Source organism: Saccopteryx bilineata, chromosome 4, assembly GCF_036850765.1.
Source record: "Saccopteryx bilineata isolate mSacBil1 chromosome 4, mSacBil1_pri_phased_curated, whole genome shotgun sequence".
Lineage (NCBI taxonomy): Eukaryota > Metazoa > Chordata > Mammalia > Chiroptera > Emballonuridae > Saccopteryx > Saccopteryx bilineata.
The window spans coordinates 87,295,834-87,314,935 of NC_089493.1; the positions used below are offsets into that span (position 1 = coordinate 87,295,834).

The 19,102-nt window shown below is 37.4% G+C and overlaps 1 protein-coding gene across 1 annotated transcript in view; it reads left to right on the plus strand.

Annotated features, from left to right (window-relative positions):
• AQR (aquarius intron-binding spliceosomal factor) overlaps positions 1–19,102 on the plus strand; it is a 117,380-nt gene that overhangs the window by 54,160 nt on the left and 44,118 nt on the right. The window contains exons 17-23 of the mRNA XM_066277202.1: positions 4–182; positions 4,155–4,322; positions 5,710–5,879; positions 10,331–10,572; positions 12,274–12,420; positions 14,175–14,244; positions 16,518–16,628. Of these exons, the coding sequence (XP_066133299.1) occupies positions 4–182; positions 4,155–4,322; positions 5,710–5,879; positions 10,331–10,572; positions 12,274–12,420; positions 14,175–14,244; positions 16,518–16,628 (1,087 nt within the window). The remainder of the gene's footprint in view (positions 1–3; positions 183–4,154; positions 4,323–5,709; positions 5,880–10,330; positions 10,573–12,273; positions 12,421–14,174; positions 14,245–16,517; positions 16,629–19,102) is intronic.

Below are 19,102 nucleotides of genomic sequence, written 5' to 3' on the forward strand. Positions count from 1 at the left end.
CAGGCAGTCTGAGTATGGCGGTGTAGTATTTGGTGGTTGGGCACGAATGGCTCAGCCTATTGTGGCTTTCACTGTGGTTGAAGTTGCCAAACCCAACATAGGTGAAAACTGGCCTACCCGAGTTCGTGCAGATGTTACCATCAATCTGAATGTCAGAGATCACATCAAAGATGAATGGGAAGGTAATAACTATTAGTAAAAAATATCATGGATCGTATTAAGAATGATTAAATATTCTAAAACTTTAACAAAATCATAAAATACATTTATATCAGAGTGTTTTGAAATTTTCAGTTGTTAGAGCTGAAAATGTTTTAAGTCTTGTTAGTGAGGTAATGTTTATGCATTTGTATGATCAATATAAAAAGTAAAGATATGGAAAGTAAGGCTGCAAAATCAAAGTCAGATGAACTCAAAAGAAATTTTAGGGGGATCTAGCAAAACAGCTTAGAAATAAGTAATGATACTTAATTGCACCAAGTGAGGAAGTCAGAGAATCAGGGAAATCCTGTGAACTCAAGGGTAAATAATGGCAGAGAAATTAAATTAAGGGTTTTTTTCTAGTTTTCATCAGGCCAGATTTGAGAGATAAGAGTTCTACAATTAGTTTATTTAGGGGCAGATATATTCAGAGTTACTAAGTCAAATAGAATTAAAATGTCGATAACACCTGTGCCAGAAATGGCACATGAACTGGGTTTTGATTGGCACTTCTATATTTTCCTCCCAGCTGTCTATGAGAGAGAGCTCTTGCTGTCTTGTGAGAAATAGCAGCCTGCATTTTTATCTCCTTTCACCTTCTCGGCATGCCAGGAGGAAAGGGATAGTCTCTTAGTGGTTCAGTTTTCAGAAATTACTGCTCTTGATAGAGCTGTTTATAACCATAGGGACTATGTGATGTATTTATCACATAATTCTGAAGGAACCAGAACAAAGCTGGTCAAATGCGTAACAAATGGCCACTGTAGTGGGTATAGTTTGTGACAGATTTTGTGACTCCAGTTTCCTTCAAAAGAGTTCCAAACTGAGTGTTATATATCTAGAATAATGTGTACCTTTATTATTTCTGGATGTTGAGAAAGGTGTTAAGTTGCTAGAGAAGAGCTTATATTTATTACCCTTCAGAGCTTAAGGAGGTATTATAATAAACAATAAACACCGTTTTACATAGTAGGTAATAAACCAAAATGATTTATTGACTACCCCTACATGTAATAGTAAAAATAAACTAAAAAAAATTAAGACCCTTTACAAAATTTATAAGTGACAGATGGTAAGTCTGTAGTATGGTGTTAAGTGCAGAAGATGTTGTATCCAAACTCCTTCTCTCCATTATTCTGCAGACTGCTATCAGAAGGACATCAGTCTTTTGGGGAGGGGGTGAGGGAGAGCTCTTTTTTTCTTTTAAACATTGACCTCTGGTAGAATAAAAAATAGATTGGTGAATTTTGATGGGCAGGGTAGAGAACAATAGGGTATTGTGTGAGAAACAATTTATATTTTGAGTAACAGTAGGAAGAAAAGTATTTTCGAGGAGGCTAGAGCCAAAATTCAAGACCCAGTATTGATCGCATATAGAACAACCAAGTAGAAAATTGAGGCAACAATTTAGAGCAGGGGTCTCAAACTCGCGGGCCGCATGCTGCCCGGATTGTGCTTGTTGTACTGATTTTTTTGTTGTTTTCAACTGCAGTGAGAAAAGTGTTGCGTAACAGTTGCCTTTTGTAGACCTAGTGCGGCCCGCGGAACGGCTGTGATCTTGCTCTGCGGCCCACATGCTGAGTTGAGTTTGAGACCCCTGATTTAGAGTGAGGTTCTGTAAACAGTAATGAATATTACCCTATAAAAACAGAACAGCTTTGAAGAATTTAAGCTAAATACTCTAATAGGGGTCGTCAAACTTTTTATAAAACTGCCCACTCTTGCAGTGCTGGTCAACCTAGTCCCTACTGCCCACTAGTGGGTGTTTCAGCTTTCATGATGGGCAGTAGCAGAGCAACCAGACTGCGCCGCGATTGGCCCACCATGAAAGCTGGACTACCCAGTAGTGGGCGGTAGGGACCAGGTTGACCAGCACTGCAAAAGTGTGCAGTTTTTATAAAAAGTTTGATGACACCTGCAACATTCTTCTTGTTCCTCCAAGAATCTGTGAGGTTCAGGCCCTTATCTTTTCCATATCTCATTTAAAAGTAAGGAAACAGAATTAAGAAAATTGAAATTCAGATCCTGCTCCGAAAGGCACATTCACAGATGGAATGGATATAGAGGTTAAAAGGAGTGGTAGTTGGGTTCATTGTATTTTTAATGTGGATCTATAATGTCTCACAGTAGAATGCTCTGCTTTAGGAGAGTAGAGGCACTCAACCCTCAGTGATACCAAAAAGTGACATTGATAGGGACTAAATTACTTCTCACATTGCTTCTCAGCCTTTTGGCTAAGATCAAGTATAGTAAATTACTTCTCAGGGCCCTTCCTTGGCTCTAAGTCTTAGAAGTTTTAATGAATAGTTCAGATCAGAAGTAAAACAGGCAGTACAAGTCATAGTAGAACAGTTCCCCTTAGTTCTCATTGCTTCTCATGATTATTGCATAGAATTTGTACAGAAATAAAGTTATTACTATACAGTGTGTTCGTAAAGTCATGGTGCACTTTTGACCGGTCATAGGAAAGCTACAAGAGACGATAGAAATGTGAAATCTGCACCAAATAAAAGGAAAACTCTCCCAGTTTCATACCTATTCAGTGCAGTTCAATGTGGGCTCATGCACAGATTTTTTTAGGGCTCCTTAGGTAGCTATCCCGTATAGCCTCTACAGACTCGTCACTGACTGATGGCCTACCAGAACGGGGTTTCTCCACCAAACTGCCGGTTTCCTTCAACTGCTTATCTCACCGAGTAATGTTATTCCTATGTGGTGGTGCTTCGTTATAAACGTGCTGATATTCATGTTGCACTTTGGTAACGGATTTGAATTTAGCGAGCCACAGAACACACTGAACTTTCTCTGTACCGTCCACATCTCTACTGGCAGGGCCGTGGGCTGCTCCGCTGTATACATGGTGTAACGTCATTATCTGTGCATGCGCACATGCTGCCACATCATCCTACAGAAACTGGGAGAAGGGTTTTTCTTTTATTTGGTGCAGATTTCACATTTCTATCGTCTTTTGTTGCTTTCCTGTGACTGGTCAAAAGTGCACCATGACTTTACAGACACACTGTATATCAAGAGTTACTCATTTTATCATGCTTGAACCCACTTCATATTGAAACAAACCAAAATGTTCCCAACATTCACATTGCTGATTTGGTTTAGTTGTGTATCTTGTTGCCAAGGTTATGAGTAAGCAGACTGTTTAAATTTGCATTTATGTCATATACTGGCTGACAAAATCAAATCAGAAAGGAAATAAGATTAAGTGGTATGACATTATATATTGTACGATCTCATTTTATGTTCCTTGTCTTCCACTGTCTACTTTTAGTAGAGCAGGGAATCCAGTTGAATTTATTACTCGGTCAGGTAACTGAGAAGACATGGACTTTGGCACAACTCTCTTATTTCTTGACATTCACTTATAAAAATTTTCAGTATTTGCCAACTAAAACTATATATATTTAGCCATCTTTTCAAGAAGTTATCTGTAAACAGTACTATTATGCTTTGATGAGTTATTTTTGAGTTGACCTTTTTTGGTGAAATATCCTTAGACTGTTGTTGGGATGACGGATAGTTTAAACTGATGTAAGAAACCTGTTAAATATGATATAGATGGATTATATGCCAACCATATTTTTGGTTACCTATTAAGAGTGTTAAAAATAAGAATGAAGACAGGCATCCAATTTTGGAGCTGTAGTCTGACTTGGAGGACTTATTTAGTAATGTATTCATGGCATAAAAGTTTCAAATTTTAATATAAAGAAGCTTTCATTTTAATTATTACTATCAAACATTGATTATCATAGGTTATAGGAAAGCCCATGATTATATTACAATGAAGATATAATCATTGACCACCTCTATTTTAAATGTTTTTATATATATATATATTTATATATACATTCCAAAAATAAGAGGATGAGAATTTGCTAACCAAAGACTAAAATCAATGACGTTCTGATAAGTGAAAATGTCTTATGTTTTACCAGGCCTACGTAAGCATGATGTATGCTTTTTAATTACTGTGCGCCCCACAAAACCGTATGGTACCAAATTTGACCGGAGGAGACCTTTTATTGAGCAGGTTGGCCTGGTTTATGTCAGAGGCTGTGAAATCCAGGGCATGCTCGATGACAAAGGACGTGTCATTGAGGACGGTATGGTGATCTGTGTTTTTGAAAGAGTGTGTACATAATGATAAATTCCTTTGCCTTTTTTACCTTTTTGCATTTTGGGTGATATTTTTAGTTGTCTTATATACTAAACTCAAAGGGTTATATATAAAATATGTGTAGAGTACCTACCACCCAGTTTTAGAAATAAATAATACGGTTTCTGAACCTTGTATGTTAGATAATGGAAAGGATAGGATCTTTTGATATTATCTTTATTTAAAACGTCCTTTTATAATACTTTACAATATTGCTTTTATCGATATATAACCTCTAAAAACCTCATTATAGTTGTTCAGTGATATATTTGTCCAATTTATTTTTTAAGTTTTATGGATTTGATTCATTGTAGGAGTGGTTCTCAATTGGGAATAGCACTACCTTGAAATTTGAAATGTGTGCTGGTATTTACATTGTCAAATGACAGGGGTAGGGGTAAGGGTAGCGGATGGTGAGCTATTGGTGCTTGCTTGTTGGGTTCCAGGGGTGCTAAGCATGTAAGCAGAACTATCTTATAGAAAGAATTACCCTGCTTGGGATGCCAGCATCACCCCATTTAGAAACATTACCTTACAGGGTTAGTCAGCTCTTTGAGTTCTTAGGCTTTTCACTGATTGGCTTTGTAATTTGTATGTTGTCTTGACGTTTTTGGTAATACTGTTAAATTGTAATTGCATCCAGGTCCAGTGCTTATTTTATAATTTGTTTACCAAACTTCTCATAGAACTTGAGAACTTGAGTTCTTGAGTTAGCTTCTATTATCTGTGATTTCAAGATTGTACTATTGTTAAAGGGCTGATAATTAGGTTACTTTTATCACTATAATAAAAGAAAAATAGGAGAAGGGAATGGAGGATAGTTGGAATAAACATAAAGCCACATACTAGGGCCAGAGTTGGAGGTCTAAGACAAAAAAGAATAAACCTCTGAGCTTTTAGCCGTTAGTGTATGAAATCTCCTTTCATACCAGTGACACAAGCAAGGTATGGAATGTGGAAGACGTAAAGGTGCTCATCTAAGTACCTACTATGTGTAGGCAGTAGTAGGAGCTGCGAGTGACTGACAAGGGGAAGGTCTTCTAGGGCCCCGATTGTAGCTAAGGTCATATACAAATAATTGCAGTTCCTGGCATTGCATCATAACCATTACAGGACCATTCTGGGAAGAAGTAGTAAGGATTTAGAGAAAGGAGAAAATATTTTCAGCTTTTGGGAATTTGAAATGAATGTGTGGAAAGCATTGCAGTCAGGGGGACTGGCTGGAGTTAAGTCTGGACAATATTCTCATCATTTCTAGAAAAGGAATACTGCTAGCTTACTTTGATATTTGAAAAGTGTATATTTCACTTAACAAACCTTTTCAAAATGTTCAGGACCTGAACCCAGACCCAATCTTAGAGGAGAGTCAAGGACATTTAGAGTGTTTATGGATCCAAACCAGTATCAACAAGATATGACCAATACTATACAAAATGGAGCAGAAGATGTGTATGAAACTTTCAATATAATAATGAGGAGAAAACCAAAGGAAAACAACTTTAAGGTAATTTGGGGGCTATATAACTAAAAATACTATATAATTTAAAAAACTTTTAAGACAAATACATAGATACTAGGTTTAAGCGAAGTGTTAGGAAACTAAAGATCACTGCTTTTTTGGTTCTAACAGTTCTCTTAGATTAAATATTAAAACTTAAAGAAATTTATCTGCTAAATCTAATTTTGCCTTTTGATAAATTTAGAAACTTAAAATATGTATTAATTGATGTGTTATTTTAAACTTTAGCCTCCTTACTTCTTGTGTATTGGATACTGTTTGTGCCCAGTATGAAGTGAAGAAAATTGCTTGTTGTTTGTGTACTGGGACTTCTTGTATGAATCAAAATCAGGTGTGCTTCCAAATCACTATGAATACTGATTTGCAACCATAGGGCTTTGAATTACTCTGTGATATAATGTATTCATACTTGACTCATTGGAGGGAAAAGGAAGGTTTAGGGGGGCTAATGAGTTTTACTTTTATAATAACTTTATGTGGAGAGGAGTTTTAATAAAGGAAGATTCTTAAAATTATTACTTGAAAAATCTTGAAACTAGATCATAAAACTTAAACTTTGAGCAGTTTTAGCATTTGGTAACACTAGCTCTTGCTCAAGTGCCTTCTTTTCTATCTCCACCAAACAGTGCTTCTTAAACATTATCATTTGATTATCCCTTTTACTCATTGGGGTTTTTTTTGTTTGTTTGTTTGCTTTTTTTTTTGTTTTTTAAGTGAGATGGGGAGATGGTGAGACAGACTCCCACATGTGCCCCTCCCTGGATCCACCAGGCAACCCCTGTCTAGGGCAGATGCTCTAATCAATCGAGCTATTTTTAGTACCTGAGGCTACCGAGCCTCAGACCAGTGGAGCTATCCTCAGCACCCGGGTTGATGCTAGAACCAATGGAGCCACTGGCTACCAGAGAGGAAAGGAGAGAGAAGTGGGAGAGGGAGGTGGAGAGAAGTAGACAGTCGCTTCTCTTGTATGCACTGACTGGGAATCAAACCTAGGATATCCACATGCTGGGCTGATGCTCTATCCACTGAGCAAACTGGCTAGGGCCCACTGTTTTGATTAAAAAAGAAAACCTCGCATACAGAGGGATTTATTTCCCATTTCACCCTGTTGTTGAAGACAAAAGAGTAGTAGCCCTTGATTTCTGTGTTTCCACATTCTACATTCAGTTCCTCAATCCTCCACTGATGCCATGTCTAAGACCCCTCATCTCTCACATTCCTGCTGCCAGGGTTGACTGCGCTCCTCTTAGCCTGTTCTCCATGTAGTGACTGGACGTCAGCTATACCGGATACCCCTGTTCAACACTCGAATGGTTTCTTATCACAGTAGAAAGTTGTTACCATAATTCGAGAGGCCTCTTCATTGCCTGTTTTCTGACTTCCTCTCCAACATGTTTTTCTAACACTTTCCCCTTAATTACATGCTAGTCACTGACCTTTTTGCTATTCTTTAACCATCTAAGCCTTTGTACATGGTTTGTTCCCTTAATTTATATAGGCAACTGTGTTTAAATGTTACCTCCTAAGGCAACCTTACCTAAAGGAACATCTCCCTTTCTCATCATTCTTTATCCAGTTATCTTTATGTTCTTTTACAGCCTTTGTTATACCTGATGATTATGTATTATTTATCTGACTTTGGAATGGCTGTACATTGTTGTTCCCAGTGGGAGGATTCAGCCGGTTTGCGCTGGTTCGGCTAACCATTGTTAAAATGGCACTTGTAATCAGGGTTCTCTCTAAGGCGGGGTTTTTCAAAGATGGACATAATATGTTCAGAGAAGAGATGTCACCTGTTTGTAATCTATCAAACACAATTACCATTAGTCTAATTGGCCTCTGAAGGAATGGAGCCCTACTTCTACAGTGAAAATATAGTTAAGGATAAATCACAGAGCCAAAGATGCTGGGATAAAAGTGAAGAAAATTGCAATTGAAGATGCCAGTCAAGAAGCAGTATGGAAATAGTTTAAATAACAGTTTTATTGTTTTTTATCAGGTATTATTTAATATTTTAAAATTCTTATAACATATTCTAGTTTTATGTGCCTCTTTCATTGTTCTTATTTAAGTATTAAATGCATGAAGTAATAAACTACCTTTTGGTATATCTTTTTTTTTACACTTAAAACCATCATTAGGGCAGAGAACCAGTAGTTAAATTATATGAATCCCACCACTGGTCATTTCTCTGACATTGGAATGTAAGTTTATGAGGGCTGGTCTCTGTTTTGTCTGTATCTGTCTTGTTTTTCTCAGTAATGATTGAATTTGTTTATTTAAAAAAATGAAAAGTTTTTTATATTTATTCCTATGACCATTTTTTTAATACCTACTATGTGTCTGGTATTGTGTTAAGTTATATGGAACTAATAAAGATGAGTAAGACATAGCTTATACCTTTAGGGAGCTTAGACCACTAATAAGGGAAGTTAGAAATATAGACAGATAGCTATCATGAGAGCTTACAAGGTGCCAAAAGCCATTAGAAAGAAAATAAAAAGTGTCCCAAAAGTTCGAAGAGGCATTCAGGTTCTGGTCCAAGAAAAAGGAGGAATGCCTAACTTGCCTGCGTTTGGGAAAGGAGGAGTGCTCCTTTGGTATCCGGCGTTTCATTCTAGACCCAGGCAGCATCCCTCATTGATTTCCTCTCCTTTCTGATTGTACAGTCTGTCGTAGTTTGGGTTCTTCACTGCTTGCCTGAATAGTTGCACAAAATAGCCTCTGTCGCCTGACCAGGCGGTGGCGCAGTGGATAGAGCGTCGGACTGGGATGCGGAAGTACCCAGGGTCGAGACTCCGAGGTCGCGCGCGGGCTCATCTGGCTTGAGCAAAGAGCTCGCCAGCTTGGACCCAAGGTCGCTGGCTCCAGCAAGGGGTTACTCGGTCTGCTGAAGGCCCACGGTCAAGGCACATGTGAGAAAGCAATCAATGAACAACTAAGAAGTCGCAATGCGCAACGAGAAACTGATGATTGATGCTTCTCATCTCTCTCTGTTCCTGTCTGTCTGTCCCTGTCTATCTCTGCCTCTGTAAAAAAAAAAAAAAAAAATAGCCTCTGTCTCTACCCCTACTGGCCTCATGGTCTGTCACCAGTCACCTGTTCTTCATATGCTTCCACTGATCATTCCACTCTGCTTCTCAACACATTTCTGTGACTTAACATTAATGACGACATCAATCAAAGCTTTTTCACAAATCCTTTACTTGAACTAAATTGAAATGCTACTTTTCCTCCATGAAAACTTTTCTAATGTCCAAAGTCTCCCCTACATCTGTTTACCTGTCACCCACCTCAAGGTGTGTTTCTGTGGTATTTCATAGTATTTTTTACTTTTTGTCACATTCTGCAGCTTTGTATCATTGTTAAGGTCATATTATCTCTCTGCTAGAATCATAATTACCTTAGAGAGTAGATCCTTCATCTTATTCATCATGTGAACATATTTATCTATCCATCCATCCATCCATCCATTTTCTCATCCCTAATTTGAACTGACCCACATCCCTGCTCTCATGGAAACTATGTTCTAGTGCTGATTAGACAAATGATAAGTAACCAAGCACATGAATAAGAGTATTGCAAGTGGCTCTAAGTACAAGAAAATAAAACAAGGCAGTCTGGTAAGAGTGTGATTGACACACACTATCCAGTTACTTTGTTATCCTGATGGATTATATAGCATTTATGATATAAAAATGGCTGGTTTGGTTATTTCAGTATTTGAAATTAGCAGCCCAGCCTTCTGATTTACTTATGTGGGATAGCTTACTTTGTTGAAATAATTATTGGAAAGTCTAAGAATAATTGCCTTGGCTTTTAGTAATTAATTTGAACAATGTATATATTAACTACTGTAATGACCTTTTATTATAGTCTTGATTCTTCATCCTGAAATTTTATTTTTATCCTCACTATTTTTTATTCTTTATTTGTAACTGCTAATTTTACTATTTCTAAATTATAATGCATTTCACACTTGAGACATATATTAATGTGCTTCTGGTGGTGTGTGTTGTTAGCATTGAGGAGCTATAGACTATATAAAGGGGAAGTAACTTCAGTAGTTTCTAAGAGGAAGCATTTTCTTTAAGGGTTTATTCTATAGTATTTTCTTGCTGTTGTGTAGACCTGATTGGATTTTCATCCTCTCCAACATAAGTCAAGTAGTCAACTCATTTGACATTCTGTCTAAATGGACTCCTAATGGATAAACTGTTCTTGCTAAGTTTGGTCTTTTGTTTAACTCAGTGTATGGTATCAGCTGAAAATATAGCTGTTGATTCAGTCTAGCCAAGCACCTGTCAACAAAAAATAGCTTCTTGCCCTGAAACACTCGGGAACTCTGGATTAGTGCAGCCAGCTCTGCATTCCATTAAGTGTGCACATTTGAGATGTCTTCCTGACACAGTCCTTTGCTGTGCTTTTGTTCACAGGCTGTGCTGGAGACCATTCGGAACCTGATGAACACAGACTGTGTGGTACCTGCCTGGCTACATGACATCATTTTAGGTTATGGGGACCCAAGTAGTGCACATTATTCAAAAATGCCTAATCAGATTGCCACCCTGGATTTCAATGATACGTTTCTCTCCATTGAGCATTTGAAAACCAGCTTTCCTGGTCACAATGTTAAAGTAACTGTGGACGACCCAGCTCTACAGATACCCCCTTTCAGGTACAGTCAGAACCGGATGTGCTCCTTCCAGGCTTCTCGTCAGTCTGACGTTGGCCACTGGGACTCAAAGGAAATTTTGAGCATTGTATCTGGATTTTGTTTGAGCAATCATTTACATAATCATAGAAGCATATAATTACTGTACTGTGAAAAATTTATTTTATTTGACTATTTCTCATTATTTGTGTAGTAGTTGTGAGACTACAATAAAAGTAGGTATATGTCTTATAAGTGATCAGTAAATGCTTGTCTGTTGATTCAGTCTAGCCAAGCACTTGTCTGAAGAACACTATATGAAGATATTTATAGCATCTGACTGAAGAAATATGTGTGCATATTATATTTAATCTGACACTTAGCCATGCGATTTTGAACTTTTATTTTTAAGAAAAAGTTGTTTTTATAACCATGCTTGCTTTCACAAATTTTAAATATTTACACTATAGTAATATTTAATGTTCTAGGAGCTTTGGTTTTTAAGTTTGAGTAGAAATAGAACAAAGTACCTAAAACACTGATTGGTGTTCCCTGAATTCCAGTATAAGGGTTAGTGGCGAAGCACTCAGTGCACCTATGAGTGGTAGAAGAGCACTTTCTTAGTGGGAGATCAGAACACGCAGTTTTAATTGCCTGTTAGATATAAATATAATAATTCTACATATTAAAAACATTCATCCTCTTAACATCTAAACCTAGTCTTCCTTCATATTTTCCAAATCCTATTGGCAAAATCATTCTTCTAGTTACTTTGCCTTGAAATATCTGCATTATTTTTGAATATTTTTATTTCTTTAACTCCTGCTATGTCTTACAGATTCTGTCTTGAGGACACTTAATTTTCCATGTCATTCCTGACTACAACCTCTCTAGGCCCTCAACACACTCAGTCTCTGTGGTGGCTGTGTCTTTCCTGCTTCTGTCTCACTTGAACTTCATACATGCTTTACTGCTGGAACCATTTATTCCCTAGCTAAAAAAACTGATTTTTTCTGTTGCTTATCAAAATAAGGGCTGACCTCTTAGCTTTTTTGTTTCATAACATTTTGGGGGGTATCATTCATCCTTTCAGAATGGTAAGAAAGACTCGGAAAGTGCACATAGGGAATTAATGTTTTAGTTTAATTTTAGGGTATTCATTGCTTTCCCAGGTATCTGTGGGGAGTTGCCTCCTGAGTTGTCCCTGACCCCAGGCTAAGAACACCCACCTTAAAGCTTGATATTCCAAAGGAGTCATAACAAGGCTCCAGCCTTTCTCTGTAGCCATATTTTCTCTACTGTGTCCCCAGTCCAACAAAACTGTCTGCCTGTCCTTGGCCTGCTGCTGTTATCTCTTTATTCATGGAGTGTCTTCCCTCCCATGTTTGTATGTCTGAATTCTTTGAAACTCATCTTAGATGCCACTGCTCCCATGAAGACTTTTTTAATGAAAAGGACAGTGTATAAAGCCCTTTACATGTGACATAAGAGTATAAATTTCTTTTTTGATTATTTTTTTACTCAGATGCAATTTTTTAATCTGAAAGCTCTTAATACATTTTAGTGCTTTTAAAACTTTTTTTCAAAATTCATGTACAGTGAGTTCCTTTAGGTCATAAATATTTCTTAGTGATTTGATTATTCTTTATACAATGTCATGCACAAACTAGGTGCTTGATAAATCATTGTTGATTGTAAATCTGAACAAAATTTTTGGTCTTGTAGGATAACTTTTCCAGTAAGAAGCGGAAAAGGGAAGAAACGGAAAGATTTAGATGGGGACGATGAAGACACGGAAGAAGCAAAGACCCTGATTGTTGAACCTCATGTTATTCCTAATCGGGGCCCTTATCCTTACAACCAACCCAAACGGTAATGGTACTACCCGTGCTAATTGTAATAATGAATAGTTTGCTATTTCAATTGGATTTGTAATATTTTTTTTATTTTCTAATTCTATTAAAATTCCTAGAAACTTCTGTTGCTTATACCCTCTTTCCTTCTATCTTCTGTCAGTCGGCTAAATAGCTTAGACATTTTGGCCATACTGTAGTCGTATTTCAAAAAGGAAAATTTTTAGGTACCATGAGAAATAAATACTAGAGGGATAAGTTAACTTGTCATAAATAATAAAGTGACATCTTTGGAATTAGATTGTGAACTAGAACTTGGACACTCCACATGAGGTCTGAGATGGGCTGGGTGTATTGGAAAATAACTGGAGTCTTTCCACAGGTTTCAATTAGTTTAGTTTTTTTGTGTTTTTTTTTTTTAGATTTATTTTTATTAAATCTAATGAGTGACTGGTTAATAGGATCATATAGGTTTCAGGTGTACATCTCTGTGGTCCATGAGTTGTATATTGCAGGTGTGGCCATCGTCCAAAAGCAAACCATTTTCCACCACCATATATTAGGTTCCCTCTACTCCCCACCTTCCCAATCCCCTTTGTTTGGTAATCAACATAGTATTGTCTATGAGTCTCATTTTTACATCCCACGTATTAGTGAAATCATATAGTTCTTAGCTTTTTTCTGACATTTCACTTAGCATAATATTCTCAAGATCTATCCATGTTGTTGCAAATAGTATTTCATCTTTTCCTGTAGCTGAGTAGTATTCCTTTGTATAATTGTACCACATCTTCTTTATCCGGTCGTCTATTGAAAGACATTTTGGTGTCTCCATATCCTGGCCACTGTGAATAATGCTGCGATGAACATGGGGTGCATATGTCTTTGCGAACAGATGTTTTCAAGTTTTGGGGGTAGATGCCCAGTAGAGGGATTGCTGGGTAATATGGTAATTCTATTCTTAATTTTTTGAGGAACCACCATACCAGTTTCTTTGGTCTACGGAAGTGCAAGAGTGAAGTGTCATTCAGAAGAGATTATTGGTTCAGTCCTGTAAGATAAAAAAGTTCTAGAGGTCAGCTGTACAACATTGTGCTTATAGTTAACAATATTGTACTGTACATTTAAATTTTGTTAAGAGGGTAGGTCATGTTATATAATTTTACCACACGTACACACACGAGCGCACGCACACACACACACACACACAAAGGGTCGGCGTGAAGAGCTAGAAAAGATTGGGAGAACAGGGACAAATGCTGAGCAGATGTTTGTTTATTTATTTATTTATTTATTTTGCGTTTTTCTGAAGCTGTAAACAGGGAGAGACAGTCAGACAGACTCCCGCATGCGCCCGACCGGGATCCACCCGGCACGCCCAACATGGGGCGAAGCTCTGCCCACCAGGGGGTGATGCTCTGCCCATCCTGGGCGTCGCCATGTCGCGACCAGAGCCACTCTAGCGCCTGAGGCAGAGGCCACAGAGCCATCCCCAGCGCCCGGGCCATCTCTGCTCCAGTGGAGCCCCGGCTGCGGGAGGGGAAGAGAGAGACAGAGAGGAAGGTGCGGCGGAGGGGTGGAGAAGCAAATGGGCGCTTCTCCTGTGTGCCCTGGCCGGGAATCGAACCCAGGTCCTCCGCACGCTAGGCCGAGGCTCCACTGCTGAGCCAACTGGCCAGGGCCTGAGCAGATGTTTAGAGCTGGTCATTGTCTAAACTTTTACTCTCATTCATCTGTATTGTCAACGAACTTTTTATCTACTCTTATTTTCAGTAATACAATCCAGTTCACGCATACACAAATAGAGGCCATCCGTGCTGGAATGCAGCCTGGGCTAACTATGGTAAGCGCATTACTGTTACACATGTTTTTACATGGATTCAGACTAGAAATACTTCAGATTGTTAGTGTGTGTGTTCTATTTGAAGCGCACTAAAGGCCAGCTGAATTTTAGTGTCTTTAAGTGCTTGTGGAACCTGATGCATCTGGAGGTCTTTCTACTCATGTCAGTGTTCCTTGGTGAAGGTTTATTAGAACATGGCTGTGCCATTTGTCTAGGTATTGCCTATGGCCGCTTTTCTGCTACATCAGCAGAGTTTAAACACTTGTAGAAGAGATGGTGTGGGCCACAAAGCCTGTAAAATGTTTGCTTGACTCTTTACAAAATGTCTGCTGACAACGGATTTAGATGTGTATTTAAATTCCAGACTTTTAGAGATTGTCCTATTAACTTCAAGTTACTGGTATCTGTTATAAGTTCATTATCAGAGAACATACTTTATATGATTTCAACTTTTGGGGTTTTTTTTTTAAGTTAATCTTGTTTTTTGGTCCAATATATGATCTCTCTTGGTAAATATTTCATGTGTACTTGAAAAGAATGTGTATTGTGATGTTTTGGGGTGGAGGAGTGTCCTATGTTTGTCAGTTACTGTAGATTCGTCCGGTGTTCAGCACTTCTCTGTCCTTGCTGGTTCCATCTATTTCTGTTGATTACTGAAGGAGGAGGACTGAAGTTTCCAATTATAATTATGTTTTTGTCTGCTTCTCCTTTAAGTTCTGTCGGTTTTACTTTAGAAATTTTAAAGCTTTATGATATGTGTATACACATTCAGGGTGGTTATGTTTTCTTGGTGAATTGATGCTTTTATCATTATGTAATATCTCTCTTCATCACTGGTAATTTCCTGTATTGTAAAGTCTTATTTTGATAATAATATAGCCACTACAGCTTTCTTTTGAATAGTGTTTACATGACATATCTTTCTCCATTTTTTTTTATTTCTAACCTTCCTATGACATTTGAAGTGAGTTTCTTGTAGACAGCATGTAATTGGGCATGGTACTTCATCCATTCTAAGTCTCTGTCTTTTAATTGGTATGTTTAGACCCCATGTAATGTACTTACTGATGTGTTTGGCTTTTGATCTACCATTGTATTATTTATGTTTGTTCCCTTTGTTTTGTGTTCCTGTTTTCCCTTTCCTGTCTTCTTGTGAGTTATTTAGATAAATTTTAGTTCCACTTTTTAATTGATCTATTTTGCTCTTTTTATATAACTCATAATTTTTCTTAATGGCTGCTCTAAAGAATTACAGTACAGTATCCATACTTAACTTTTCACAGTCTACTTAAGAATCAGTATTTTGTCTCTTAAGTTGAATGGAAGATCCTCACCTCCATATATGTCCCTTTACCTTCTTCTATGTTGTAAATGTCATATCTATGACATATTAATACATTGGAAATGCTATCAGGTGGTGGTACAATTTTTGTTTGCAAACATTAAACATTTTAAAGAACTCCAGAAAGAGCAATCATCTTCTATTATATTTAACGTTAACCCTTTATCTCAAGTTTCCTCTAGTGTTATTTCCTTTCTGTCTGAGGGCTTTCTTTTACTACTCTGAATATCAGGCCGGCCAGCAATGAATTATCTCTGGTTTCTTCATGTGAGAATGTCTGTAATTCATGTTCATTCTTTAAAGATCTTTTTACTGGTTGTATAATTCTGCTTTGACAGTTCTTCCTTTTCAGCACTTTAATAACATTATTCCACATCTTTCTGGCTTCTAGGAGTTTTATAATCAGAAATACAGTTATTTGAAATATTATTTTTCTATGTAATGTATCATTTTTGCCTTGGGTTGATATTAATATTTTTTCTTTGTCTTTAGTTTTTAAACATTACAGTTTATCTAGGTATAGACATTTTTGAGATTATTCTGTTTGGGATTCACTAAACTTGATTCTGTAGAATTATGTCTTAACAGATTTAGGGAAAATTCGGCCATTATTTCTTCAAGTACTTTTTCTATACTATATATTTCTTCCTTTTTTACCTGGGACTTCAGTGATATGAATGTTAAATGCTTTAGTATTACAGATTCATGAGGCTGTCTCTGTTTATGATTGTTTTAATCCTTATTTTTTGCTTGTTGTTTAGGCTGGGTGATTTCTGTTGGTCTGTCTTGAAATTCACAGACTTTATCTTGTCCATTATGCTGTAGAACTCCTCCACTAGGTTTTTAAACATTTTGTCTTTCAGTTTTAGAATTTCCATTTTCTAACAATGAAATAATTTAGTAGTTTGCTTTGTGTTCATCTCCTTTTTAGGTTGTGGGCCCACCAGGTACTGGAAAAACAGATGTGGCAGTTCAAATCATATCCAATATATACCACAATTTTCCAGAGCAGAGGACTCTGATTGTTACTCATTCCAATCAGGTAAGAGAGAACGTATACATGTGCACATAATGCATGGAGTAGACCTGGGGAAGGTAAAGAAGGAGCAAGAATACAGGAAAGCACAGTGGAGATTTATGCTGCTGTGATAACCTGGTCATAGGTGCATAATACCAGGACAAGCTGATGCGTATAGTGTTTGCCAGTGAGTGACTCTTTGATTATCACTAGTCATGACCAGATTGTATTGAAGAAAATATAAAAACAATCTTCTGTTTCTATTTGAGGGGGTCAAATTGTGGAAAAACCAAGAAGAATATTTAGATGTGTAGTACAATATTTGGATTAAATTGTCTTTCCTCCATTTTATGTGCTAAGCTAGAGCTTTTACTTTGAGATCAAAAGCATTAGTAGCATTTTTCTGCTAGTAGAACACAAATATTTCTAAAAGACAAAGTCCAAACTGGTAATACTGAATTGAATTTTAAATCTTTGTGAAGTATGCATATGAATATCTTTATTACATGAAAGGACTATCATATTTTTCGCTCCATAAGACGTACTTTTTTCCACCAAAAGTGCAGGGGGAAATGCCCGTGTGTCTTATGGAGCAAAAAATATGGTATTTTATTAAATATTTTAACACACCATTTGGTTCAGAATATTCTTTTTCTTATTTTTCTCCTTAAAACCCTAGGTGTGTCTTTTTAAATTTTATTTATTTATTTGTATTTTTCTGAAGTTAGAAGCAGGGAGGCAGTCAGACTGACTCCCTCATGTGCCCAACCAGGACCCACCGGGCATGCCCACCATGGGGTGATGCTCTGCCCATCTGGGGTGTTGCTCTGTTACTGCCGGAGCCATTCTAGCGCCTGAGGTGGAAGCCATGGAGCCATCCTCAGTGCCTGTCCTCAGCGCCCGGGCCAACTTTGCTCCAGTGGAGCCTTGGCTGCGAGAGGGGAAGAGAGAGATAGGAAGAAGAGGAAGAAGGGTAGAGAAGCAGGTGGGAGCTAATCCTGTGTGCCCTGGCCGAGAATTGAACCGGGGACTTCCACATGCTGGGCCTATGCTCCACCACTGAGCTAACAGGCCTGAGCCCTAGGTGTGTCTTATGGTCAGGTGCGTCTTATGGAGCGAAAAATATGGTATTTTAGGCTGCAGGTTCAGGACAGCTGAAACAAACTGCTTTCTTATAAATAATGGCTGAAAATTTATCTTTGTGTCTACCTGTTTGATGTGATAGTTATTCTTAAGCTGTCACTATCATAGAAAGGAAGGAGAACAAGTTTAACATTTATTAGTTCTCATGTAAAATGTGGCAGGCAGCTCTCAATGTCCTGAAACATCTTATGAACCTCTGAAAGTACTTGTTTTCTCTGATTCTGTATTAATAATGGTGACTTTAGTTGACCAGTTCTGTAAAGAGTTGGATCTAGAAAGAGCCACTGGGATTTTTAGAATGCTAAATTGTCAATTTTCCTGGGTTTTCTTTTTTTTTTTTTTTTTTTATCAACTTTTAGTTGACAAGTTTTAAAATCAATAGATACTATTGTGTTCATTAACTTATTGTGTTTTTATATCTTTGAACTTTATAATAGTGGCATTTAGCACACTGCACGTGTACTAAAATTGCACAGTGGAGAGGGTTGGTTGAGATTTTATCTTGGTAAAAGAACTGTATAAAGACTTATTTTTCTTTTATTTAGTAAAATTTAGTGTGTAATATTTTTTCATATTCAAATATTCTTAGAGTGAATAAAGAATAATTCATGTATCTTTTAGGAAGTCTTGTCATAACTTGATAATGATTTTCTATGGTATCCTCTATTAATGATTGACTTGTGGTAGCATAATTATAGAGAAGATTATTTGCAAAAATAGCCAAAGGCTAATTTTTTCCTAGGGGCCTTTTTTAATTGAATTTATTGGAGTAACATTGGTGAATAAAATCATACAGGTTTTAAGTGTACAACTCAGTAAAACAGCATCTGCCCAGAGCATCGTGCACGCACCACCCAAAGTTAACTCCTCCCCGCCCTGTTCATTCTCCCGTGACCACTCCCACCTCCCTCTCCTTTCTGAGTGCCTTTGTGACCCCTTAGTCATCAAATCATCTTTATTGATGTCTATCAAATGGTTGATCTTTCACAAATATTTTGTTTGCCAAATCTCAGTTTGCATATATAACTCAAGCAGTTTTCCAGCATCACTGTAATTCATGGCGAACTCTTGCATTTTCCCCTGCGATTGTACTGTAGGAGTATTTTTGTCCTCTAAATCCATGTGGTTCCTGCATTTGGGTAGGAAAACTTTGGATAGTGAGTAATGTGATGTGGTCTGATCTTTTGACCCACTGGTTTTGGCAGAAAAATATTAAGATTTGGGGTCATTTTTGGTAAATTTTGGTTATCTCTTTAGTTCCTGAGTTCCAAATGGTAGAATTTTGATTGCAAGGGATATCTGTATTTACATTATATAACCAGGATTTTGACAAGTTTGGATACTGACTTGAAGGG